The 26,676-nt window shown below is 48.1% G+C and overlaps 1 protein-coding gene across 2 annotated transcripts in view; it reads left to right on the top strand.

Annotated features, from left to right (window-relative positions):
* Window positions 1-26,346, top strand: part of LOC138580843 (ras-related protein Rab-35-like) — a 226,381-nt gene extending 200,035 nt beyond the window's left edge. For both annotated transcript variants that reach the window (XM_069651707.1, XM_069651706.1), the window contains 2 exons: window positions 17,986-18,110; window positions 23,702-26,346. In XM_069651707.1, the coding sequence (XP_069507808.1) occupies window positions 17,986-18,110; window positions 23,702-23,830 (254 nt within the window). In that variant the 3' untranslated portion in view covers window positions 23,831-26,346. The remainder of the gene's footprint in view (window positions 1-17,985; window positions 18,111-23,701) is intronic.
* Window positions 26,347-26,676: the final 330 nt, after the last annotated feature.

The following is a 26,676-nucleotide window of genomic DNA, read 5'->3' on the forward strand; positions in this document are numbered from 1 at the left end:
CCAGCGCACAGAAAATACCTCAGGTTCATGATAGAGGGCAAACAGTAGCAGTTCAGAGTGCTACCCTTCGGCATAGCATCAGCGCAGAGAGTATTCACAAAGGTACTGGCAGTGGCAGCGGCCCACCTGCGCAGGTTGTCCATCCCAGTATACCCTTACCTCGATGATTGGCTCATAACAGGGGATTCTTACGAAACATGCTTCTTAAATACCCAAAATACTGTAGACCTTTTGTTCCAACTGGGCTTCTCCATCAACGAGAAGAAGTCCAGCCTAGACCCCAGCCAAGTCAAACAATTCCTAGGGGCTCGAATTCGAACAAAGGACGGCCTCGTCTTCCCCTCCGAGGGGGTCCAAAACATGCTGTTTCAGATCCTTTAATATGTAGCAGGTCGAGAGGTGACGGTACGCAAAGCAATGCGATTACTAGGAATGATGGCGTCATGTATTTATTTGGTACGCCACGCGCGCCTGCGCATGCGCCCAATGCAAGAGTGGCTCAACAGCCAGTGGTGTCAGGCCAGCGGAAAATGGGACGATCTAGTGGTGGTCTTGCAGGCCTTGGTTCTCTCGCTACAGTGGTGGTCGAAGGAAAACATGGTAATATGGAAACCATTCGCCACCCCCGCAGTGGAAGCCACTCTAACCACAGACGCATCCCTCACAGGATTGGGGGGGGCTCACCTATCCCATCAGACTGCTCACAGAGTTTGGACTCCGAGCGTAGCTTCCAAGCACATAAACCTACTGGAGCTACTTGCTGTGTTCAAGGCACTAAAAGCCTTCCAGACACACCTACAAGGGAAGACAGTGATGGTCCTCACAGACAGCACCACAGCCATGTACTACCTCAACAAACAAGGGGGCACACACTCTCCGGGACTGTCCAAGCTGTCCCAGAACATCTGGAAGTGGGCTCTCAAACACATGTTCCTACTGTCACAACATGTACCAGGGGAACTGAATCTGCTAGCAGACGAACTAAGCAGAGACTTCCCTCTACCCTCCGAGTACGAATGGCGTTTACATGAAGACATCGTCTTCGACGTTTTCACACAATGGGGATTCCCAGAAATAGACCTGTTCGCAACCCTGGAGAACTCACAATGCCTAGATTACGCCTCCAGGTACCCCTGGAACCAATCCAAGGGGAACGGTCTATCGATTCCATGGTCAGGGAAATTTATTTAGGCTCCCCCCCCCCCGACTCCCCTTCTCAACAAGATTGTGCACAAGATGCACCAGGAACAAGTTACCATGATACTAGTGGCCCCTGTGTGGGCCCGGCAGCCATGGTTCGCTCACCTGATGGAGATGTCTCTATCTCCTCCAGTGAAACTTCCCTGCCCGTACAACATGCTGTCACAGGACAAGGGCAGGACACTGCATCCATGCCCTCAGACCATGGACTTAGCAGCCTGGCTCCTGAGATCATAGAATTTGGACATTTACAACTCCCACAGAGATGCATGGACATCCTCAGGGAGGCTAGAAAGCCTAACACCCGTCACTGTTATTCTAGCAAATGGAAGAGATTTGTCATCTGGTGTAGAGGAAGAAACATCAACCCTGTTGACTGCTCTCCCACACAATTTCCATTTACTGGACTCAGGTCTAGTATTCAATTCTATTAAAGTCCACCTAGCGGCACTTTCTGCATACACCACTTCCCAACATAAAGTGTCATGGTGGAAAGTCCCAGTTATTAAAGCCTTTATGGAGGGGGTAAAGAGAATACACCCTCCGATAGCTAACCCAGCTCCCGGCTGGGACGTAAATGTGGTACTTACCAGGCTCATGGGCTCACCATTCGAACCCATGCACAAGGCAACTCTTAAAGACCTCACTCTTAAAACCGCCTTCCTAATAGCTATCACCTCCATTAGGAGAGTAAGTGAACTACAGGCTCTTTCCGTTCTAGACCCCTTTGTAACGGTTCACAAAGATAAGGTGGTTCTACGCACACACCCAAGGTTTGCACCGAAATTCATCTCGAAATTCCATGTGAACCAGTCAATAGAACTGCCAACGTTCTTGCAAAACCCTACAAATTTGGGAGAAAAAAGCCTGCATACACTTGATGTGCGCAGAGCTGTCATGTTTTATATGGAAAGAACTAGACCACTGAGAAAGACTAATCAGTTCTTTGTCTCGGTGGCAGCAGGAAGAGAAGGAGATGCAGTCTCAAAGTCCACTATATCTAGATGGATTGTTCAATGCATCACTCTCTGTTACACTCTTGCTAAGAGAGAACTACCCTTCAAGCCAAGAGCACACTCTACTCGAGGCACTGGGGCATCCATAGCGTTCATTGCAAATGTTCCCCTTGAGTGCATTTGCAAAGCGGCAACCTGGAGTTCTGTACACACCTTTACAAAACACCACTGTCTAGATGCCCTCTCTAGATCTGATTCCCAGGTGGGACAAGCAGTATTAAGACGTCTTTTCTCTACTGTTCCTTCTCACAACCCACCTCCAACTCCGGGTACTGCTCGCTAGTCTATGCACAGCATGTGATTCTAAGCAGATGAACAAACATCAGAAGACAATGCATTACTTACCGTAAAAGCATTTCTGATGGTTGTATCTGCTTAGATTCACATGCGCCCACCCTTCCTCCCCACTCGGATGGAAGGAACATAGACATCTTTTTATATCTCTCTTTTCTGTACTCGCTCACGTCTAGAAGGCTCCCTCAGGGAAGAAAAAATACAAACAGAGGGACCTCGACGCGTGAGGGATTGTGGGTACACCGCACGTCACTATAGGGATAGTGTTACAGACACGCCTTGTCGGCGTCCCCTTTTCGACTACGAAAAACAAAATGCAATACTCTGCAGTGACCACTGGATGTCGGACTATGCACAGCATGTGAATCTAAGCAGATACAACCATCAGAAATGCTTTTACGGTAAGTAATGCATTGTCATTCCTGCTAGAACTCCCAATCCTAGCACTCATTGTCTGATTCTCCAGAGATTTTTTAACAAAGATGTATCGCAGCTTAAAGTAGGTTATTTCTCCTATAGACGGGCAGCACACCACCGAGGCCTAGGGAAAGAACATCACAGTGAGGACAGTTAGTAATGGTTGGTGGGCTAAATAAGGTATGAACTGACACCGTTTTGAACCACACTAGTTAACTCTGCATGTACTATATGTGTGAAAAGCGTTTGAAAGTACATACCAGGTTTAACAACCTGCTTTATGGTCACCCTATGTGAATCTGTGCCTTATGGGGCCAATGGCCTCGCCCGCTAAACTGCATTTCACGTACTAACTAATCACCACTACTGCTACTCACCAAAAGACCTCGCAGTGCGTCTCCTCCCTCCACATCCAATCCTTACTCACTAGGGTTCGAATGGCCAAGTGCCCTGGGCAGCCCCAGCAAGTTACCCTAGCTAACCTCATCAATATTGCCCTTGCCCCCCCCCCCATCCAACACCCACTGGATCACATGCACAATGCCCTCTTATGATGTTCAATGCCCGCTGAGCAGTCATTGCTCACGCTGCAGAGCTCCCTTACATCCTCTCATACAACAACCTTGATGCCCTGTTCATCTCTGAAATATGGTTTACCCCATCCTCCCCACATGTTTTTCAACGTGCTCCAACCCCAATGCTATTGCATCCAACATGCCGACAGGCCAGGAAGGGCAGGAGGCAGAGTGGCAATCATCCACAGGAGCGATTGGCCATGCTGTTTTGTCCCCGCTCCCAGAACAAGCTCATTTGAATCACTCGCCTCCCTCTATCGCACAAGGAATCATCACCTTCCACCTCATCCATAGACCACGTCGCAGGAGTGACTTTCATTGTAGACATATCCAACGTACTCTCCTCTTCCAAATTAGCACATTCTCGTATTGTCTTTCTTGGTGATTCTAAAGTCACAGGCTGACAACCACACTCAAAGCATGCTTTTCGCATAGACCACTTCCGTGAATCTTAAGCAAATTGTGCTCTACAAGCACAACAAAGGCAACACCCTACACTTAGTCTTCATATCATCCCACTACATCAGCTGTGCAGGCCCTATCACACTTCACAGGTCTGACCATGCGTGCTCCCATTATCAGTCACCCACTAGACTATGGCTCACAAAGGTCAGACTAAATGACCCTCGCTCAACGCCGCTTATTTAAACCCTTCCCAGTCAATGTGCTGGAAGCAAACTTTGCAGACTTCCCCACCACTGGGAATGCCTCAAGCCTCCTTGAATTATTCAGCAACTCTGCTTTGAAATTGGCAGACACCCACATGCCCCCCTAAAATCCAGCCAGGCAAAGACCAAACCCTCTGCCCCATGGTACACCCCCGAGCTAGCCTCCAACAAACGCTCAATCAGAGCACTACAGAAACGATGGCGGAAAAACCAGATCTCTGGAGACCCCACAACCTGAAATCTCTCTGCCCAGACTGTAGGATTCTGATTACCAAGGCTAAAGCTGCGTACAACTTCCCCACCATTGTGGCAGCCTCTAACAGGACAAAGCCCTCTTTTGAAGTAGTAAAGCATTGTACCAAACCCTCACCTGACCCCGAGGTACCAGCAACTCTGTGGGGGGAGGAAGCGGAGAAGGGGGTGGCAGAATGCAATGGAATCAACCCAGTTTTATTGAAAAGAAATAGACAAAATCTGAGAGACCATCGACTCAACCTCTCACAGCATTAGCATCCCCTGCAACCCAGCACACACACTGCCCCCCTGGACCAAATTCTCCCCTCTTTCCCCTTGATCTCCTAAAAATGATTGCCTCTCTCAAACCTACTTCTTACTCTGACAATATGGTTCCGGCCTAGGGCTGGCGGATATTTTGAGTTTTAGAGATATATCGATATTTTTTCAAAATCGATATAGGATGAGACCATATCGTTAACATCAAATAGAATTTCTTTATTAACATTTTGATGTTTACACAGCTGTGGGTATTCTCAAACAGGAAGTGGAACCCTGTATTTGAACGTTATTTTGATCAATGTCTTATAAATAAAGGTGCTTGTGACATCATACATGTTGTTGGCTGCTTACAACTGATCATTTAACCCACATAAACAATAGAGATATATATCTTATATAACCATTGATCCCAAAAATATTGAGATGACTTTTGGTCCATATCGCCCAGCCCTATTCCAGCCTCCATCATTAACCAATTGACAGGCCCGGTGTGCTCCTTAGCATCATCAAGGCCTCCCTCAAAGAAGCATAATTTACAGACACCCTTTTATTGGCAAAATCTTGGAAAAAGTAGTTGCTACATAACTGCTCGCCAGAATTGATCTCAACCGCCTAATCTTGGAAAAAGTAGTTGCTACATAACTACTCGCCAGAATTGAACTCCACCACCTAAAATGATTATCAAGCAGGGTTCCACCCCAAGTGTAGCATCGAGACAGCCACCATTTATGTGGTGGATGATGTCCTCCAAATCATAGATAAGGGTGTCTCATGCTTCCCCCGACATCTTGGCTGTATTCAACACCGTCTACAACTGCATCCTTCTTTCCCTCCTTGCTGACAGGATGGGATTCTCTGGCACTGTCCTGCATTGATTTACCTCCTACCTCTCATGCAGACACCAGGCTGTTCAAATGAACTTGTTGCGTTCTAACCAACTCCAGGATCTCTGCAGAGTCCTCTAAGGCTCCATCCTCTCACCAATCCTTTTTAACCTTTACATGGATCCTTGGGGCACTCTCCGCAAACATCCCAATATAGCCATCCGCCAATACAGACAATAGTTGTACGAGAGTAACCAGCACGCAGGACATCATTTGTCTCCACGATTACCTAGCCACCACCCAGTCCTGGATGTCAACTGCCTACCTCAAGCTAAACCCACCCAAGACTCAATTTGTCCTCATTGGTCTGCCCGCTATAAAACTACTGGCTCAATATGTGCCTAGAAGGATTTGATTCACAACTCTCAGACTCAGCAAAATTGTTCGGCTTCACCATTGACCGCAGTCTATCCTTCTAGAAACACATAGCCATGAAGGCCCAAATAGCATGCCTCAGAATCTTTACCCATTAAAAAATCAAACCCTTCATCCCACTGCCGGACATCTGGACAGTAGTGCAGGCCCTTGTGGTCTCGCACATCGATGAGGGAAATGCTCGCCTGACAGGGCTTACAGCTGCTCACTTGGCTCCTCTAAAAGCAGCACCCACACTGCAGCAGGACTTATTACAGAGCACAGAAATGTGACAGAATTGCCCCATCCTACGCAAACTACATTGGGTTTCACTCCAAACCAGTCTACTGTTCAAGACTTCATGTATCCTCTACAAAGCAGTCACCAGTAGCACACCAGTGTACCTGGCAGCTAAGCTCCACTTCTGATGCTTGTTAATCTGCTTAGCTGTGCATATACGCCGACATCTAGTGGTAACCGCAGAGTATTGTAACTTGTCTTTCGAGGATGGAAAGGGGACGTCACCATGGGCGTGCCTGTAACTCTATCCCTAACGTTACGTGTATCCCTAATGTGACTTGTAGTGTACCCAAAATCACTCACGTGTCGAGGTCCCTCAGATAGTTTTTTTTCCGCCCAGCTAGCTGGTCGCCTTATGTGGAGCGCTTACCAAATTACAATATTGTTATATTTCCCGACCTCTGGTCATATTTATATTATCGTCCCCTCCTCGCCGATTGTTTCGTGAACCACTGCCGAAGACAATGAAAGAACACACTTCGACGGTTGGGGCTGCGGTCGATGCTGTCGTCCGCGTGGCCGGGCCTTCTGGCCGGTCTATACAGTTGGGAAAGTAGGGTCTGGGGGTTGCTATTCTTTGAAGAATGTCTTGCCTTCTCCCCTCTTTTTGTCCCTTTTGGTTTTGTTGTGCTTTTAAATTCCTGAGCTATGGACAGGACACCATTTAAATGTTGCCCTTCCTGTAAGGGAAAATTCCCATGGAAAGACTAGCACCAGCGGTGCAATAAGCCTCTAAAAGATGTTTCTATGGTCCTCTCGCATTAAAATGCAGGAGGTCAGAGCAAAAACTACAATTGAAAAAAACAATGGTGTTCAGTGCACCGGATTAAAGGTACTGAAATTGAGAACTGCACAATTGCAATTTCACATAAGTAATACAAAGGAAAATTGCAAAGTGCATTTTTCATAACTGTCCAATAGAACGCATTGTATTCCCAATTTAAATGCATAAAATCACTAATGCTTTGTTTGCACAGTGAATACCACACGTTTTTGGCGGATACCCATGTGCAAGCGTATGCTTTTGAAGTCAAGAGGGCAGACTACGAATGTCGTCTTTATCGATTATAGTTTCGCTTCTCGATACTATTCGAAGGGAGCATCGTTTGGTGTAAGTTTTACAACTGAGCATCCCTTCTGGTCTTAAAATTATTATTCCATTATTTTATTTCTTATTTTAAAATGATATAGTTTACGTATAAACTTCAGTTCATATATCTTTCTTTCGTTAATACTCTATTATGTTTCAAGTCTTAGTTGTTGGTTCTCTCATGGTCCTCTGATTACAGATCATCTGAGCTTCCTCTCGCTGGAGCTTGTTTCATGATCTTATGATAAATATCAGTTTCTTGTCATGTCCCAGCAGTATTTGTGCCCAGCGTTCTTCTGGAGAGTGGGCTTTTTTACTGGTGGTTAGGTAGGTTCTGCATAGTGTTCTTTGGTCCCATAGAGTCGGACATACAATGATGATGTGGTGTATGGTTTCTAAGATTCCTTTCTGATCACAGAATCTACATTGGGTGTCTCCTTTGTCCTGTTTCTTGATTATCGCCAATCTTGCTCTGGTGGCCAATAGATTCAGACGCAGCCTCATAAAGAGGATCTTCTTCTTGGATATGGAAAGATCATCAAGTAGGCTGGTAGTTGTGTTATTGCCCTTGTGTCAAGAGCACAGTTTAGGTTTTCTTTGTAGGTATTTTTCTCTGCAATTGTTTTGCACCAGTCATTCCATCTCAGTTTTTTCTGTTTTGTGGGTGCTGTAGCAACATCTCTGCTGATATATCTTCTTGAACGATATAGCTTCTGCTCTTCCATCCATTTTCTTAGGATATTAACTGATGTTGCGTTCAGAGTTGTTAGCATTATTTCTATTGCAGGGATTTTGTCTTCTATCCTTATCTTTCGATATAGGCATAGTTTTTTCCAGCACACTATCGAGTTTATAGATTATAGCTCCAGCTCGAAGCGTATTTGTGGTATTGGAAAGCTCAGAGGTAGGTTTAATATTTGCCTCCAGAATGTTGCCTCCAGTTTGGCCCAGGTCGCTGGGTCCAGCTTTAACAAGGATTCTGCTCCATATACTAGTGTCGGGATAACTTTGGTTTTGTAGAATGTTATTGGCACAAATGAAAATTTCCCATACTTTGTGTAATATGGCTCCTTGTCTTGCAAACGTGAGGGTTTTCTTTTGGAGCATCTCGGCCCATGGTGCTTCTTCTTTTGTTTGGTTGATCGTAATTCCCAAGTATTTAATGGATTCTACTACCTTTAGTTGTTGGCCGTTCATTCTTATTTTTGGGCTCCTTTCCTTGGCTTTGGACTTCCTAATCGCCATTATTTTAATTTTTTCGATGTTTATTTTTAGCTTGTTATTGGCCATATATGTTGACAATCGGTCCATGCTGATTTGTAGGCCTTGTGGAGTTTTTTCCAGCAGTATATCGTCGGCATACATCATTATTCCATTATACTCCAACACTAGCGTCATTGTTTCTACACCTTTTATTGGCCTTATGCAGGAGTGCAGTCTGGCCCCCATTTCATCTTTTCTTAGCAGACCTCCCAGAGGCACTTGGTGGGTGCGATTCATATCTTGGCTACGCGGGTGGTGCAGCCATTTTGGATAGTTCTCCTAGTTCTCCAGAAAGGTTGCAAAGCTTGCAGCTAAACTGGGCTCCTATTCTCTTCAAAACCGATTCAACATCAATGTGATCAAAACTAGGGTTCTGGTATTTAGCCCAAACAAATCAAAGTCTAAAAACGGGCTTGCATGGAATATTGGCTCGGAACCTATGGAGATTGTGCAGCCATGTGGGACTATTTGTGGGTCACCTTTGATGATCTTTGTAGCCTCATTTAGATGAACTGGAAGCAAACGTTTGCCAGCATTTAGGGGTCATTGAATGCTTTGCTAGGAATCGTGGAGGAGATCCTCTTAACTCTATTAAAAATGTTTACAAGGCAAACATACCGCTACTATTCCTATATGGCGCTGACGTTTGGGGTAGTAGACTTGAAACTAAGATTATGAAATTGGAAAGTAATCGTCTCAAAACTCTTCAAACTCCCCCAAGCACGTACTGATTCAGCGTATGTACCTGGAGTTTGGTCTATCACTAGCTCAATGAAATTAAGAAAGCTCAGCTTGTGTTGGACATCAGTGAACTCTACTCTGCATACATTACGGCTTCTGATTTATTCAAGTTGAAAAGGCCTTCTATCTTAGCCGTACCGGTTTGCTTACTTCAGCAAGCTAATCCCACCCGGTGTGCATGTGGCTCTCCATTGACCCTGTTGGGTTCTCTTACCCCATTTAAGGCGATTACAAAAAAAAAAAATCCTGTGGACATTGAACAAAACATGACTAACTTAGCCTGCAAGTCCTTAAGCTATGAATACATGGCACAATGCCAAGGCTACAGCAAGCCCCCACTCTACTTATTGGAGGGTCTTCATAAATGGATTGTCCATAAATATGAGGATTACATTTGACGCTGTTAATTCACTAGAGGTATTGCGGGGGGAGGGGCGGACGTGCAGACTATGTGGGGGGAATACACTGGAAACTGCTAAACATATTTTACTTGCATATGACAGCCTAGCTGAAACTAGAAGGCATCAAGTTGAAGGGTTTTCAGATGAGAGAATGCCACTATTCACTGTTTGTGGAAACATTTCTTTCAGCGGAAATGTTTTTTTTTTTTTTAATCTTTCAATTGACTAAAAGGTGGAGTTTTATAGAAGAGATATTGGAATTGATTGCTTCCTTGTATATATATTATAGTTTTAATCTTTTATACTTGCTGGATTCTTGTGTGTCTAATTCTCCTTACTGTATATATAAAAGCCTTCACAGGCTAGACTATACTTAATAAATAAAATACTCAGTAATGGACAGTTATGAAAAATGCACTCGCATTTTTCCGAACTGTCCAATAGTACACATTGCATTCACAATTTACATTTTTGAACCCACTAATGCTTTAATTCTTTGCATAATAAATATCACGTTTTTGCTCAGATGCCCATGTGCAAACGTGTGCTTTAGCTATGATATGGCATTTATAACCCGCCTATACACAAGTGTTTCAAGGCGCGACGAGGCAAGGGAAGGGAACAAAGGGAGGACAGACAATGATCCTACTAGGCCAGGTGTCATTCAGATCGCGCAAGTGTGTGGGAAGGGGCAGGGACAGTGCATTACATGGGAATAAATAAACAATAAGTAAATTAATGGCCAGCATGTGGCAAGTGCATGGGTAAGTGCAGACATCAGGTGTCAGGCTGGTAGGGGGACTGTAGAGATACAGAAACAGTCCCCTAGTGTGGGGGTTGCCAGGTGGGCAGTGCAGGTGTGTGACGCTGGTGGGGGAGGGACCTGGGCCCGAGATCAGAAGGTGTCCAAGTAGCCAGTGCAGTTCCGGTTGCAGCCAGGAGTTCAGCAGAGGAGGGGAAAAAGTAGAAGCAAAGAGAAAGTGTTTGAGCTGCTTCTGTAGAGATGGTTCTCCTCAAGTTTAAGGGAGGAAGGGAGGCTGTTCCAGAGGGAGGCACCAGCCGAAGAAAGAGATCTACCACCAACTCGTTGCTTGGAGAAGCGCCTGACCCTGAGGGAGTTGGAGGCGGATGAGTAGAGAGCTTGAGAAGGAAGATATTTCGGGAGAGAGATTTGACGGTATTGCCGCCCCAGGCCCCAGAAGGCCTTGTGGACGATGCAGAGGGTTTTGAACTTAATCCTTGCAGCCACTGGGAGCCAGTGCAGAGATTTAAGTCCTGGAGAGATACGATCCCAGGGCTTGAGGCCAAGGAAAAGTCTCGCAGTCCTGTTCTGGATAAGTTGCAGAGGGCGGAGAGTAGAAGCAGGCAGATTTAGGAAGAGATTTAGTCCAGCCTAGAGAGAACCAGAGCTCTGGAGACAGTGAGCTTCTGGGGGAAGAAGAGGAAAGGAAGAATACCTCTGAGGAAGGTGCAGCTGGTAGTGTGACTTCTTAGAAACGTCAGAGATGTGAGGGGAGAAGGAGAGTGTGGAGTCGAAGATGACCCCAAGGTTTTTAGCTTTGCAGGTGGGAGCAGGAAGAGGGCCAAGTGAGGCCGGCCAGAGAGCTACAGGAAAGGAGGGAGCGGGTGTGCCGATGAGAATCTCAGTCTTACTGGCATTAAGGCAGAGGTCATTGGTGGCACACCACTCCTGGATAGCAGACAGACGGTCAGAGATGAGGGAAGGAGTGGAGGGGGGCGAGGGTAACCTGAAAATGAGCTGGGTGTCATCCGCATAGCACTGAAAGTTGGGGCAGAGAGTGGCAATGCGGTGGACAAGGAGTGCCAGTAATTGGTTGAACAGCCAGGGAGCGAGGTTAGACCCCTGGGGGACACCAAAGGTAGAGAAACAAATGGCAGAGAGGAAGGACCCAAGTTGGACCTGGGAGGGTCGATCCGAGAGGAAAGACGCCAGCCACGCCAGAGCCTGACCAGTCATAACCAGGTTATCGTGGAAACGGTTGAGCAGGATGTCATGGTTGACAGTGTAAAAGGCAGAAGAGAGATCAAGCAGGATGAGGACGCAAGGGGTGTTCGCATCAAGGTTGGAGAGCAGGTCTTCACGGATGTTCAGGAGAGCAGTTTGTGCTTCTGGCAGCTCTGACGCCAGAATGATGGTCATGAAGACAACCAAAAGATTCAGCATGGAGATTAAGCTGGGAGATGGCCAATTTCTCCAGGAGCTTGCTCAGGAAAGGAGTGATGGAGATTGGGCAATGGTTAGCTGGGCAGGAGGGATCGGCAGAGGGTTTCTTAAGAAGAGGGTCTACTTCAGGGGTGCTTCAGGGGTGATGGGAAGAAGGAGTGATTGCAGAAATCAGCCAGGGCAGGGGCCAGTGAGTCGATGTGGTCCTTGGTGGTTTTGAAGGAACAGGGGTGAACCTGTTTTGACGAGACTTTCATAGATCAGACTTGTCTAGAAACCTTGTCTGTGGAGAACAGGGGAAAGACCGAGAAGGAGGGAGGAGAAGTGGCTGCAGAAGGGGCGTAGGAAGAGCAAGGAGTAGGAGTAGAGGGACGGAGGGGATAAGAGGAGCGTGAGGACAGGATTTCCTGGGTTTTAGAGATGAAGTGAGAAGCCAGTGCCGTGCAGTGGGCCTGGGAAGGGAAAGGAGAGGTAGAGACTGCGGCAGGATTGGCCAGTTCCTTGCAGATTTTAATGCGTTCAGCCAAGTTGTTAGATGCCACAGAGACGCGGGCTTGGATATAAGCTCTCTTCTTGGTTAGGACAGAGAGCTGGTATTGCCTTTGGAGCAGGCGGCAGGCCGGTTTGTCTGAGGATGTACAATACCGTAAAATTATTACCGTTCTAATGTTTTGCAGTGGTCTACAATGCTCCAATCGTCAATGTCATTTCCCCCATTCCATATAGGCCTCTGGACAAGTAGGCAGCGTTTGTTTCCTTACTTTCATGCATAGCGCCCTGAGTAAGGCATGGGTTTAATATGCTGACTTGTTTTTGGCTACTTTCTCCACAATATAAGACTACTGCTGGCAGCACCACACTGTCGTGGCATGGTGCTGCGTTATGCAGGCGCACCCCATTGGCCAGTAGGAGGCAGCTCCTCGTCTCTCAGTGGCTGCTCTAGACGAGCACCGCGGTGCTGATAACTGGATTCTATATCCAAAATTATTTCTACTGTTCACCCATTTGTCTAATGCCAAATCTCTCCATTCTTTTGGGGACCACAGGAGCCGAGCCCCTGCCTGCTTGGCATCAAGGTTTCTGACTAGTCAGCAGTGGGCCTTCCTTCCCCTGATGGAGCAGCGTCTAATTTCTGAATCTTTGATGCTGGGAAGCGGTTCTTTCTCTCGACGGATATAGTTTTCCCCTGGGTCCTTACTGATTAATTTCATGTTCCACATCTTCTCGGCTTATCTGCAGGTTAATCCGCTTTGAAGGCCCCGTGTACTCCATTTTCCAAGGCCTTGCCATATATCCTAGCCCCTCAAATGGAATCTTCGAGCCTCCGCCCTTCCTTACCCCTGTGCCAGTCACGCAGGCATAGGTGTCTTCATCTTGCCGACACAGCCCCCATGGTCACGGCGATGATTTCATCCCATCGTAGGCCAAATCTGAAAGAAGCTCCACGTGCGACTGTAGGCTCATCAAGGCGGGGCAGTTTCTGTCCCTTCTTAAATGGCTTTTTCCAACTGAAAAAAGCCTCCTAATGCTGCATCTGCCTCTTACGCCTATGGGACAGATGGACACCCACATATGCCTCCATTGTGTAATTGCTATAGTGCCTTTCACCATTGGCATGGTCCCAACACGCTGTAGGTTGGGAGCACACAAGTCCAGGTAGGGGAAAGTTATGAGAGATGTAGAATGCATGTGTGCATTTTTGCCAATGCCGCGGTAGGTGGACGTGGTCAGGTCCCCGCTAGCCACCCATGCAGAATCAGCCTTTTTGTCCACTGTGCCTTTAACCCTTGCATCTTCTGGCGTTCATGACCACCCGCACAAGGCTTGGAAGAATGTCATCTATGCAGAGGGTCTGCGTAAGCGAGGTCTCCTCTTCCTGCCTGCAAAGGATGCAGTTGTGTAAATAAACCTCAGGACATTCATTCTATTAGCTTCTGCCCATTCATTCAAAATGTCTTCCTTTATTTCATTTAATCGAGGAAGCCCTACTTTTGATGAGCACTTAAACTGCTTTGGCGGGGGACGCTTCTCCTACTGTGACATAGATGGGGTTGCCTCTTGCTAGAAATCCATAAAAGTCTGCCACCTGAGGGAACACCTTTTCCAGATGATTCCCTTGTATCTTCGTTGCCACTCTCCTCTTCTATGTCTGAAGAAGTAGAGGGGGAATGAAACTTGCGAGAGGAAGCTCTTCTGCTGCTTTTCTTTCTCCTGGATTCCGCTCTTCGCGCCTGCCTCAAAAACCTTCTCCAGTCTTTATACGGGTTAGAGAATGTATCCTTTTTTTCACATAGTGATCGGGGGGGGGGGGGGGGGGTGGGGGAGAGGATGACGAGACCATGTCCCCCCTCATTGTTCTTTTGCATTGTTCTTTTGCATGCCACCCGTGCTAATGCTGTGACTTGTAGGAAGCCTTTTTTGCTTTTTTAAATGGGCATTGGCAAGCATGTTCTTGCTCGGTGTGTTCCAAAGAGAAAATGGCCAACATTGTTGTAGCTCATTTTGCCTTTTTATTCGTCTTCCCCTGTTTTTTTCCCCTGTGCTAAGCGTGTTCCTCCACCACGCCTCTTTGCAGCTGCATCTCATTGGGGAAATCAATAATTTAAGAAGCTTCACTGGAGGTAATCGTCCAATTTATATTTCAGAATTGTAGTGTTTGTGCCAATCTGTGCCGGGATGGTGCTGCTTTACTTCAGCGACCATCCTCTTAATCCGCGTGTGATTCTGTATGCCACTTAATTGCTGGCGTTCATTCAATTCAATTACTGGAGTATACAGAAAAGAAACAGGACCATATACTTCTCCTCGCCCTGAGGAGGGCCACTGTACTTTCTTGTGCTCCGCTGGGACCTCGCACCAAACGGGGAACCCAGGAGACCTCACCTCCTTGGTGTTAGGGGAGCCGAAACCATTGCCTTTGCAGCAGAGCGAGGAGGTAAGCAGCACACACTTCCCAGCAGCACACCAAGAGCAGCTGCTTGAAGGCAGGAAAAAGTGAGGCATTCTGGGGAAAGGATGAGTTTATAATCCAGGGGGAAGGAGAGGGTGTGGTTGAAAAAAGAATGCTAAGAGAAGAATTTGTCATGAAGGCCGGCTGAGGCGTTGCTGGGGTGCGGGGGTTGGGGGCAGGGGGGGGGGGGTATAGCCCTGGATCTGTTGGTTGTAGTCCCAGATAGAAAGTCGGGAGCTACAACCAAAAGACAAGCTAGCCCCGAATCCGACAATTTCGACATTAGTGTAGCCCCGGATCTTTTTCAGACCTAGCAACACCGCTGAAGGCCACTGTGCCAGAAGTAAGTACTGGAACGAGGAGGAGAGATGTGGAGGTTATGCTAATGTGCCCTGTTTTGTGCGCTTGTTGACTAGGCAAGGTCATTCCAACGAAATGTGCATATTTCAGTTGTTATATGTTCATGAGCCCTACCATACTTTTACTCCTTGTGCCCTGGGATCCACATGGGTTGAGAAGAGCCATCCCTGGCGGTCACCCCCCCTACCCCCGCCTCTAAAATGACTTCCGGTCCGTGTCTACGTTTGCTAGGCAACATTCAGGATTCAGCAGACATGTGCCACGAATCTGCCTTTAGGCCCAGTTACAGTATAGAACTGTCAAGTCCCTGTTGCTATCCGAGATACGCTGGTCCAGCACTGATGACTATTATTCCCCGTGGCATTGGATGATGTCTTCGTGGCCGATAACACTGTCTCCAGTCACAGCAACAACCAAAAATGGTGGGAACAGACACTGGTACAGTCTATTGGGCAACATGTGCTTTGGAGATTCTGTAGAGAGCAAACTGACGTTGGTGCTGCGCTGCCATCACTCACAGTATGGCACTGGTTGAGGAGGCCTAGTCGGACGCCCTTTACTTGAGAGGGAACCAGTGTCTGAATTCCTGCGGGCACACCATGATGCAGCCATGCAACCCCCGTGGACAATCGGAGCATGTGGCTTTGAACAAACGTAATCCGGTGGTGGGATTCCATTCTGGATAATTCACGCATGGTTACTTGGCTTAATATCGGCATACCGGTTTAAAGTCAAAACATCGCGTGCCTTGTTCATTTGGCCGATTACAAATGGGTCCAGTTATTGCTTGGTAAGCAGTGGTGTCGCCAGGTATCAAATTAAGAGGGGCACAGAGGGGGCCAAAGACCAAAGTAAGGGGGGGCACAGACAAAAGTAGGGGGAGAACATGGTCACTGCTCGTTTTAGGTGGGGGGGCACAATGTGGGGCACAGGGTTTCGCAGGGAGGGGCCGGACCCCCAGCCCACCTAGCGACGCCGCTGTTGGTAAGGTAACGCACGTAGTAACAATTCCATCTCTGGGCTGGGAATGTGTACTGTGGCACATTGTTGATTAAGCTCATGCGCAAGCACTATTCGCCGCAGCGCGATGTGCCTTCTGGGAAGTCTTTTGTTTATTTCCATATGGCTACATACTGTTTTTGTGCATGCTGGCCCTTCTTTGTCACTTACAAGATGGCTACAATGTTGGTCTCTTTGTGTATGACCTTTTTGTCTGTGAAATTAAAACATGGCTGCCATTTTACTTCGTGATTTTGTTCCAGATGTTTTCCTTTTGGAACATGACGGTTTAGAGTTAATTTGCCAGTACTGGCTGTACTTGGCGAGGCCACTTACTCCCCCCCCTCCCCCGCCCCCTTTTTTATTTTGGGTGGAAGAGGAGGATTATACCTCTCGAGTTCTGAATAGTTTGATGTTATTACCCCCAGAATTCGGTTTTGGCTTCTGGTTATAAACTGGACAACCCCTTGAAGGAAGAAGGGATCGCAGTCTGTGCCAATAAGTGCTACTGCAGCCAAATCCTTTCTTGCATTTCCAGTCTTGGAGCTGTCCAGTATAAATCTTTCTTGCAGGTGCTCTGTAGCCTAGTGGGATTTACTACCTGCACAGTTGGCCAACGTCTGCTTCCCTCAAGTTAAGCCGGATAGTTTTACGTTTCCATCCCTTATCAGGACCAGCCGTTACTGCTATTTGCCTAACACATGCCACGCTTTCCTAAGGGACCTTGTCTGCTTATCTTCCTGCTCTTTTTAAGGTCCAGTTCTCGGAGACCGAGGGATTCTCCCGATACCCCGTGTTTCCCAGAGTTCAGTTACGTTCCTACTCTCCATTCCATGCTGCCTCTGGCTTCTTCCTTTCGACCTAGCCCTTACTCCCCTGCACCAGCCCAGGGTGGGCCTGCCCAGATCCCTCAAAGGCCTCAAACACCTGCACTAAGTCTGAACTCTCGGCCGTGCCCATCATGGCATCCACGAAAAAAGCAGCGCACACAAGTTATCTAGAGTAACCCCATGCACAACCTGCTTTTTACACTTTTCCTAACTTTCCATATGCTTAAATGATCTTCACATCTCTTCAGTAGCACGTATTTCAATGCAATCGTCCATATGTGGGCACTCCGAGGGGCACTTGGCACACTACAGCACAAAGCCACACAATCTCGTCACTGATCTGTTCCATTCCAGACACTTTAGACCTATTGCGGACTTTGGGAATGGGCTGTTGCCTTCTGTGGTAGTGCAGTGAAGTAGAGCGGTGCTATGCTAGACCCCAGCTCTTCTGAATGTTTAAGAGTAACAGGGCACCATATAGCAACTTTTATATATATAGTGACCTTCAGTTACCAGACGCACCCATATAATCTACAAACATATACCTCCACCCTCAACCCTGTACATTCTTCCTATTAGTCCCCTCATTCTCCCAGTCTATCGGATTATCTGTTCCATCTGGAACTCTGTTTTCGCTCTTCTGAAAGTTCAGGATCTGATGACGCCCAGGCGGGGGTCAGAATACAGCCAATGTTCGGGCACGGCTTTTGCTCCGTGGTGGTGAAGGGCGCAGTACAAATGCTGCATAACCGAACCTAAAGTACACCCACAAAAATGCATGAAGCAAAATCATCTCTCAAAAGTTCATGCGTTAATTCCAGATAATGCCCTAACCCATTAATCATTGGCGTTTCCTACTCGGGCCACTGCTACTTGCAGAACACCTTGTCACAGGCCTCTGTTTCTCACGCCCCCCCTTGTTCTTCCTTTTCCTCTCTGCAGTGGGCAACAAGAACGAGGACCCTTCTCGCAAGCAAGTGGAAAGCTCAGATGCCAAACGATTTAGTGACCAGATGGGGGTGCGGCTGTTCGAGACCAGTGCCAAGGAGAACACCAATGTGGAAGAGGTGAGAGTCTGGAATGCCAACCCATAGCTGAAAGGGGGGAGGAGGGGTTGGCATAGAACTTTCCGGATCACAAACATGTGGAGTAGGGTGTAGGGGGGGCGGGGAGGGGAGGGGGACCTAGAATTCTAGAACACAAAACGTGGATACTGTGAGGGAGGGACATTTGTTTTTAGTACACATTTTGATTGTAAGAGGAGGGGGAATTTAAGTTTTACAACATCTAACATGAGGAACAAAACTATAAAATTAGAGCACTAGAATGAGGGGGATGGCTGCACGGATCAAAAGTATTTGAAGGTACGCTGCTGCGTGTCTGGGGGTTCAAGTGGGGTTGTGCCCTTCTGTCCCAAGTAAAGTTTCGACAATTCTGTAAAATAGGGCCCCATCTCGCATGCGCTGGGTGAGTAGACACACGTGTGGTGTGCACTGTCATGCCATGGCACACTGCATGGATACCGGGACGGACCTGACTCGGCTGCTGTAGACTCGGGGGGGCCATCCTGCCATACATGGAAAATATATTGTAACAGGAGGCCATTTTGTAATCCTGGTGATTGTCCTCATGGAAGGACCTTGCAGTAGCTACATTCATTAGCCTTCCTACCAGATAACCGACCATCCGTTCCAAAAGACCAAATCGAGAAGTCTCCACTCCTCAAGTATGATACTTTGCTATTTATGATTGCTTTAATAAGGACCCGGGAGGGTTGAAACAAGCGTCTACTCACTTAGCACGAGGAGTTTAGGGCGTGCAGCTAGCATTCTGTGTCCTTCAACGTGGAAGGAGGTGTTGAGGCTATTTACTGATCTAGAACTGTCGCGTTGAGGAAGGCAAGTTAACCTGTATGAGGTGGGGGGCACCCTATGTCTTAGAATCCCATTGGGAGGAGGTCTGGTCTCCCTTTTGGTATTCTCAAAGCCCAGGTGTTCTCCCACCACCTCTGGGTTGGTGCTCTGTAATACATGTTAGTAGCAGGTGCGCATGGTGAACCTACTTTTCCACATTAGAGTGGAAAGAGAAAACTGCTAGCCTTCTAAAGTCCTAGGGTGAGGGGGCACCCAGCGCTTAAGGACACCATCATGACCGAGGGTGACTGGCTACTGGGAGTCTCGAACACTAGCTTGCAGCAGGTGAATCGCAACCTCATGTCTAGCAGTCTTATTTCTGATCGTCGCATTCTTTGCATTATCCTGCCCTCTAGTGGTTGTTTGGAACCTTAAATGTGTAAGCCTTCACAATGTAGGCATCTGTATTGAGACGTGCTTGCGATTGAATTATAACTGGAAACCCACGATGCCCCTCTTCAGATTTTTTGTTGTTTTTTTCCCTTTGGAATCAGTCTAAAAAAGCTAGTCCAGACACTTGAGCAACACCACACCGATTTGAAGGTTTTATTGAAGGAGAATTTAATTGGTTGTCTGGTAATAAGACCATTTGTTAAAATGTTGTGGATTTTCATGTGTGTATGCATTTTCAACAGTCCAGCGGCTATGGATGAACCGTGGATGAACCCTGCTCGGGTTATGTTCCAAGTTGAGCCGACTGTGCATTGGCATTGAGTAACATGGATTCTGCAGTGGTTGCTAGTCTTGGGGGGGGGGGGGGTCAAGCCATCCCTTGTGTCCATCCCCAGATGGCCCAGTTCCTCTAACAAAGAAAATGGGGATGGCTCCTGCTGTGGCGCCGTGTTAAGGCTACAGACTAAAGTGAGGGGTCTGAAACTAAGAACATCATTCTATTAGGACCCCAAAAAGTTCTGGAACATTCCAGAGACAATCTTACAGATGGCCCAGGCGAGTAACTTCCCCATTCCTAAGACCTTGCCACACGCGGGGCCCATCCAAGGTACACATTCCTAAATGCACACACTTCCTCTAAGGCTTAAACATCCTGCAAGCCTAAAAGCAAAGGCGCAATGTTCATGTTGCTGGCCTCAAAGCAGCGCAAGATTGCAGTGCCTTTGAAGTCGGAGGAAAGATACAGTTTTGGTGCTTAATGGGGCCCCCCAGTTTTTTTGTTTTGGGCTGCTCGGTCGATGCAGTGATCCTAGAATGAGGGTAAAGAAGCAAGCGGCCTTAGTGGGAAGCTTTACCTACCCGTCAGCCATCCTGCACTCTTGAAATGGCGGCTTCATGTCAGAGGTAGCCTGTTAAAAGGGCACACATGTTTACTACCGAGGGAGGACCCCCATAAAGGGAATGCGCAGTGTACAGCCTCCCTCTGAAGAAAGAACCCTACACCAGTAACCAGCTGCTTGCCTGTGGCAGTGTGTGAATATATAGAGCCGTGCCCGCGGCAAGATACAAACTGAGGCGTTATCCGTGAATGCAGGCTTTCTGTTGGGAGACATTTAATCCAATTTGATCAATTTATTATTCCCCACCTATACTAGGGTGGTTTCTGTGTTGAAGAAAGAGTTGTTTTGGGAGCCGTCGACTTCTGGATTCTGTACCTAGAAAAGAAACTGAAAAGAGCAGTCCCCTCGGGTACCTCGTTTTGTGGAGGGCCCTCCAGAAGCGAATTTATATCCTATCTCCGAAGACCCTCTTTAAATCCAGGAGTCGCTACTATACCCCCTGACTCCAGACAAAGAGAGGGAGGGATTGCACGTTGCGGGCAGGACAGCATGCACCACTGCAGCGATGACAATGGGTTATCCAGTTCTACAGGCTTACTGGTGAAATAAGACCCTGTCCATTTGAAAGAGATGAAGAAACGAATGTTGCCAAGCTAAGAATCAATCGCAAGCTTTCCCCACAACATCACAATAGCGCCAGTGCTATCCAAGCAGCTGAGGGGGGCTCTCATTCCATGCCCTCACTCCATCCTCCTCCTCCTCCTAACGAGTGATTGACGCAGTGCAACACTAGCATATGACAGCACAAGTGGTCCTGGAGCCCCCAGCACAGAACAAGCTCATGCCTCCCTCTTCTCCAACAGGCCCTCGTTGTGGTGCACGTGACGCACAAGCCATGACCTGCTGCTGGTGCTGGGGTGTCCACCACAGCACAGGCTCCTATTGGTGCAGGGGACCTCATGGGCAGTGAGGCCCGACCGGCACAAGGGGCCAGAGTGTCACATCCACCCTGTAAAACAAACGGACAAAGTATTGCACTGAACAGGAAGCCTGGGAGACAGGGCAAAGGGAATGCAATCCAAGCACAAAGGCAGCATGGGTGGGGTCGCGAGATTTCACACGTGACAGCCAAAGCAGTAGTACTATAGTAGACATGCAGCAAGACTGTTTGGCCGGGTACAAGTGGGTGCGGGCACTTGTGGGTTCACTTGACCCCTCACCCATCCTTTGTGGATAACACGAGCACGTCTACGCTCGAGCAGTAAGAACACGTGTTGCACCTTTGAACTGCAGCCCTGGGTTAGTAGGCCCTTTATGAATATCACAATTCATCTCGGCTCCCTGCCCCGCCCACCCAATGATGGAGTGCTGTACGCAATATGCAAACCCAATTGACACCATCGCCTGCAAGACAATATGTACTACAAATGTCAGTAATACCCCACATCAAGGGAACAGCATAGCAAATAAGGCAGACGTTTCCAGGTGCGTTACACAATGCACCCCAGGCTGCTGCAATCTGGCAAGTAAAATAAATGTCACTCAAAACAACTAGAGCTAAAATGGCTTTCTTGGCCAAGGTGCTGTTGGCTACTGTATGGCGTATGTTAACAAAAAAATTACTGCCTAGACGCTCCATTCACAAGTAGACGTTAATACCCCCTCTCCCCCCGCCCCCCAAACAAGCCCGCAACTCCTCCATGGGGACATGCTGCTCGCTGGGCTGTGACACCCCACCGCCCTCCCCATGTGAATCAAACCCATATAACAAGCTGCAAAGGCAAAACTCTGCCACTGGAACAGTATTATTGGGAGTTGCACGAGTTTTAGTTTCACTTGTGCCGCCCCTCCCCCACCCAGCCAGCCGGTAGATTCTTGCAGTATTGAAACAGGTGATTAAGTACAAACGTTGATGCCTCACGTGATTGCTACAGAACTGATTTTACAGATTACACTTTTTCGTAGGTGTATTTCTCTACTGCACAATTCATAATGTCAAACTAAAATTAGGGTGGAAAACGAAACCATTAGAACTCTGCTTGAATCTTTGAGGGGTGTTCGGGGGTGGGGCGGGGGGGTGGGATTGAGGAGGGTTTGTACATCTGTCATATACTGGGATCTTGTTACTGAAGACGCCCTGGTCCGACCATCAAGTAACCAAGTGAAGTCCTCCGCTACATGGCGGCTATGCGCAGGATGTAAATACTAAACTGATACAAACTACAGAAATATTGCTTCAATAAATGTTTTTCAGATATTAGTGTGATGCTGGTCCAAATGTCTGATTTGAAACTGCATTTTTCAACCCCTCCTGATTGGGCCCTGGAGCTTGTCTGAACAGGGAGCTCAAGCGGGGGAAGGGGCGGGGGGGGGGGGAATAGGGCAGCACTTGTTAAGCTGCTCTGGCCCTGCTGAGCGCGTTGTAGGGAGCATTGTGGCTTATTGTAGCCTAGAGGGTCAAGGTTCACTCTGATGGTGCACTTGCCTTCTTGCAAAAGGAGCTGGGGTGGGGGGCGGGGGTATCACAAACACCCAACATTCTTGCTACATTCAGAAGCCCCGTGCTCTCCTCCAGGCCTTCTTAGATGGTCTACTCTCTAAAGTGATATCTTCTACGAAAGTGAGATCACTGCAGATCATGGCCTGGTTCTTGTTCCTATAAATTAGGGATGGGTCCTGCAGCCTCTTCAGATGGCTGGCGTGTTCCTGCCACTCCTGTTGCTCATCAGGGGGAGGGTAGTGGATGGGCCTGCTCAGTGGTCCAATAAGAATTCGTATGAACTGGCCCTGCGCTACCGTGTCCAGTGGGTCTGGGGCGCATTCATTCACTTGGGTGCACACATGAAGCCACACCAATACCTGCTAATGCCATCCTCCGTCTCCCTCTCCATTCACAGAAGCAAACAGCCCATCTTCTCAGCAAAACTAGGGCAACAGTGAGGCCTGCTGCAGCCCAAGGCTGCGCCAAAGGTCCCTTGCATACAAGAGACAGAATTATATCTCAAACCCTCATGATTCTGAAGAACCCCAGGATTTTCGCATCTGAAAATGGTGGCAGAACTACCAACCTTAGCCTTCATGTTTTTCTGGTGGAACTAGAAAGATTACTAACCAGATCAGAACTTTCTCCCACACACGTGCCTACCCGGGCTGCTTTTCAGTTAAGGTCTCGCTGAGACCGCTGGTAAAACGTTACGTTGCAAGCCCGAGAAGGCACTACGTGGAATTACTGCGGGGCGCGTTGGGTTAGAAGCTTCCACTGTGTCAATGGGAAGGATGGTCGCACTGCTGGTTATTGAAAAACAATGTCGGAAGCTTTATTTAAGATGATGGGTGTCAAGGCTTTGAGGAAGCTCATGCTGTGGGCAGTGCCAGGCCCTGCTTGGGAGATGCCCACAGTGAGGGAGAAGCCCACACTGCGGGTGCTTGAGGCAGTGTGGGATAAACATGACTGCAAGCATTAAGAGATCTGTGACTGCCCCTTGTGCTTATACCCTCTGATCTCTCTTTCAGATGTTCAACGCCATCACCTTCATGGTGCTGAAGGCCAAGAAGGACAACCTGGCCCGCTTGAGCCAGCCCAACGAAGTGGTGAAGATTAACAAACCCAAAAAAAAGCCACCGGTGAAGAAGTGCTGCTGAGCACCAACGGGACGGGAAGAGCCTGCCAGCCACCGCGCAGCCAGAGACTGAGCCCTGTGGGAGCAGGTTACGGCAGGGTGGACCGGCCCTCCTTACTGCATCTGACACATTTGTATTTGGGTGCTGCTTCGGGGACCAAACGGATGGACAATGGAGGATGTAGACCCGTGCGTAGAGAATCCTGGGTTCAGCCCTGAAGTATTCCTCTTTGTGCAGGGGGATGCGTAGGTGGCACTAGAGAACCTTCCTTTGGTGGACCAAGCCTGGAAAACCTAACGTGCACCCACTTTTTTCTGGCTGCCACATGGAAGGACATATGCAGCCATGATTATACATTTGGGACTGGAACACTTAACTGGACCCACCGAAGTTAACGCTGCATGAATATTTACTTGCAGTGACGTTCCCTCCTGCCCCTATGCACGGTAGATTACCTGGAAAAATGTACTGGAGCCATTATCATTTATTTGCACAAGGCTTATCCTCTATGATGGGAGTGTCCAACCAGTTCTTTAGAGTTCCTTTCCCCATCAGGGCGTGTGCAACTCTGTTCTAACCTCAATAACCTGACAATTGCTTTTTTTTGTTAGTATATTTGCCATGTACTGTGGGCAAATTATTTTGAGGCAAATGATGCCCAGCCTGACGCAAAATGGCCCCACTGGGCAATACCAACTGCAATCTATTGCTTCCTGGACTGCCACAACTGTTGAACCACAACGCGCTAGAAGCCAAGGACGTTTTTTGAATGTGTGAGAGCTGGGATCACCTTTGTATGCTAGAGTGCATGGTTTGTCCGTGGTTACCTCTGGGTGTTTTACCCTGTGGTCACCTGTGTGCATGGGTTTTACCTCTGGGTGTTTTACCCTGTGGTCACCTGTGTGCATGGGTTTTACCTCTGGGTGTGTGTTACCCTGTGGTCATGTGTGCATGGTTTGTCCGTGGTTACCCCTTGGTGTGTTTTACCCTGTGGTCACCTGTGTGCATGGGTTTTACCTCTGGGTGTTTTACCCTGTGGTCACCTGTGTGCATGGGTTTTACCTCTGGGTGTGTGTTACCCTGTGGTCATGTGTGCATGGTTTGTCCGTGGTTACCCCTTGGTGTGTTTTACCCTGTGGTAACCTGTGTGCATGGGTTGTATGTGGGTACCTCTGGGTGCATTTTACCCTGTGGTCACCTGTGGGCATAGTTTGTCCGTGGTTACCTCTGGGTGCATTTTACCCTGTGGTCACCTGTGTGTATGGTTTGTCCGTGGTTACCTCTGGGTGCATTTTACTCTGGTCACCTTTGTGCATGTGTTTCCCTGCGCCCATAGCTGTTTGTGTTTAGAGGTGTGTATTGTGTCCCCTGTGCGTCCCTGTTTGTGGCTTTCCGTGGGGCTTTCCCCACGATTTCCTGTGTTCATGTTTTCCCCATGGTTGTCTGCCCGGGTGGGGGGGGGTGGGGGGGTAGGGATGTGTACATTAGAGGAGCTCTTCCCTTGGGGTACCAATGTATTTGGCTTGGCCTATGGTCACCTATTTGCACAGCCTGCCCGAGGGTAGCCTGTGTGCATGGTTCGTCTGGGTTTACCTCTGGGTACATTTTACCCTGTGGTCACCTGTGTGTATGTGTTGTCTAGGTTTTCCTCGGGGTTGTGTGTGTTACCCTGTGGTCATGTGCATGGTTTGTCCGTGGTTACCCCTTGGTGCATTTTACCCTGTGGTCACCTGTGTGCATGGGTTGTACGTGGTTACCTCTGGGTGCATTTTACCCCGTGGTCACCTGTGTGCATGGTTTGTCCGTGGTTACCTCTGGGTGCATTTTACCCTGTGGTCATTTTACCCTTTGGTCACCTGTGTGCATGGGTTGTCCGTGGTTACCTTTGGGTGCATTTTACCCTGTGTGTTGGCTTGGCCTATGGTCGCCTATTTGCACAGCCTACCCTAGGGTAGTAATGTGTGTGTGTGTGTGGGTGTGGCTTGGAGAGTGGTTGCATGAAAGTTCTTCTTGCTCGGTGATATTCAGGGCATTGGACAGGGTTTAGCCACCTACAAACCTCTCATCTCATTGAACGCGCGTACAGTCACTCTGCTTAAACCATGACTGTCTCTCTGCCCTGTGGAAATAAACCAGCTGTCTTTTGCCTGCAATTACCTCTATCTGCCGAACTGTGCTGGTTCCCTTTGCTCCCCAGCAGCTGGCCACCAACCTGCCTCCTGACAAACGAATGCCAAGAGCGAAAGGAAGCTGCCTTTCACATCTGCCCGCTCGCTTGTTCTCTTCAATCTTTGAGGGGGTGGGGGCAGCGGTTTAAACAAGGGAATCTTGAAGGTTTTGGTGCCACACAGTGATTTGCCTGAACAGGCAGTATGTGGAAGGCAAGGGATGTCGTCCTGTATTATGGACCAAACACTTTCTGTTCTAAAGGGATGTTGTAGATCGGTCTCTGTTTTATTTTTCATTATGAAATGTCTGGATTGTACTTAAAATCAACATCACTATGAAAACGATGCACTAAAATCTTATCAAATTCACTTTGGTTTTTTTGTTTCTCCTAATGAACCTGACCGTTTACACCGTGTCCCTTTAATAAATAGCGGTATGTATGAGGTTGATTGTGTTCTCTTGGGCGCAAAATGTCTTCCCTGATTTACAATGCTAGCATCTAGAAGCAATACAAGTTCTGTAAACCTAAACATGGCTGAGCTTTAAAGCAAATCTCTCTTCTGCCAGCGCACACCAAAGCCAAACCAGGATCCCACGGAAGGAGGATTGCCTCCAGGAGATCCCTGCCCTGGTCAGTGGGACCAGTGCCTTCCTCCAGAGAAGTGCACCGGACACTCATGAACTCTCTGCCCGGGTGA

The sequence above is a fragment of the Ambystoma mexicanum genome, chromosome 3p (assembly GCF_040938575.1).
Source record: "Ambystoma mexicanum isolate Mex_15411 chromosome 3p, UKY_AmexF1_1, whole genome shotgun sequence".
In the NCBI taxonomy this organism is placed as follows: Eukaryota; Metazoa; Chordata; class Amphibia; order Caudata; family Ambystomatidae; genus Ambystoma; species Ambystoma mexicanum.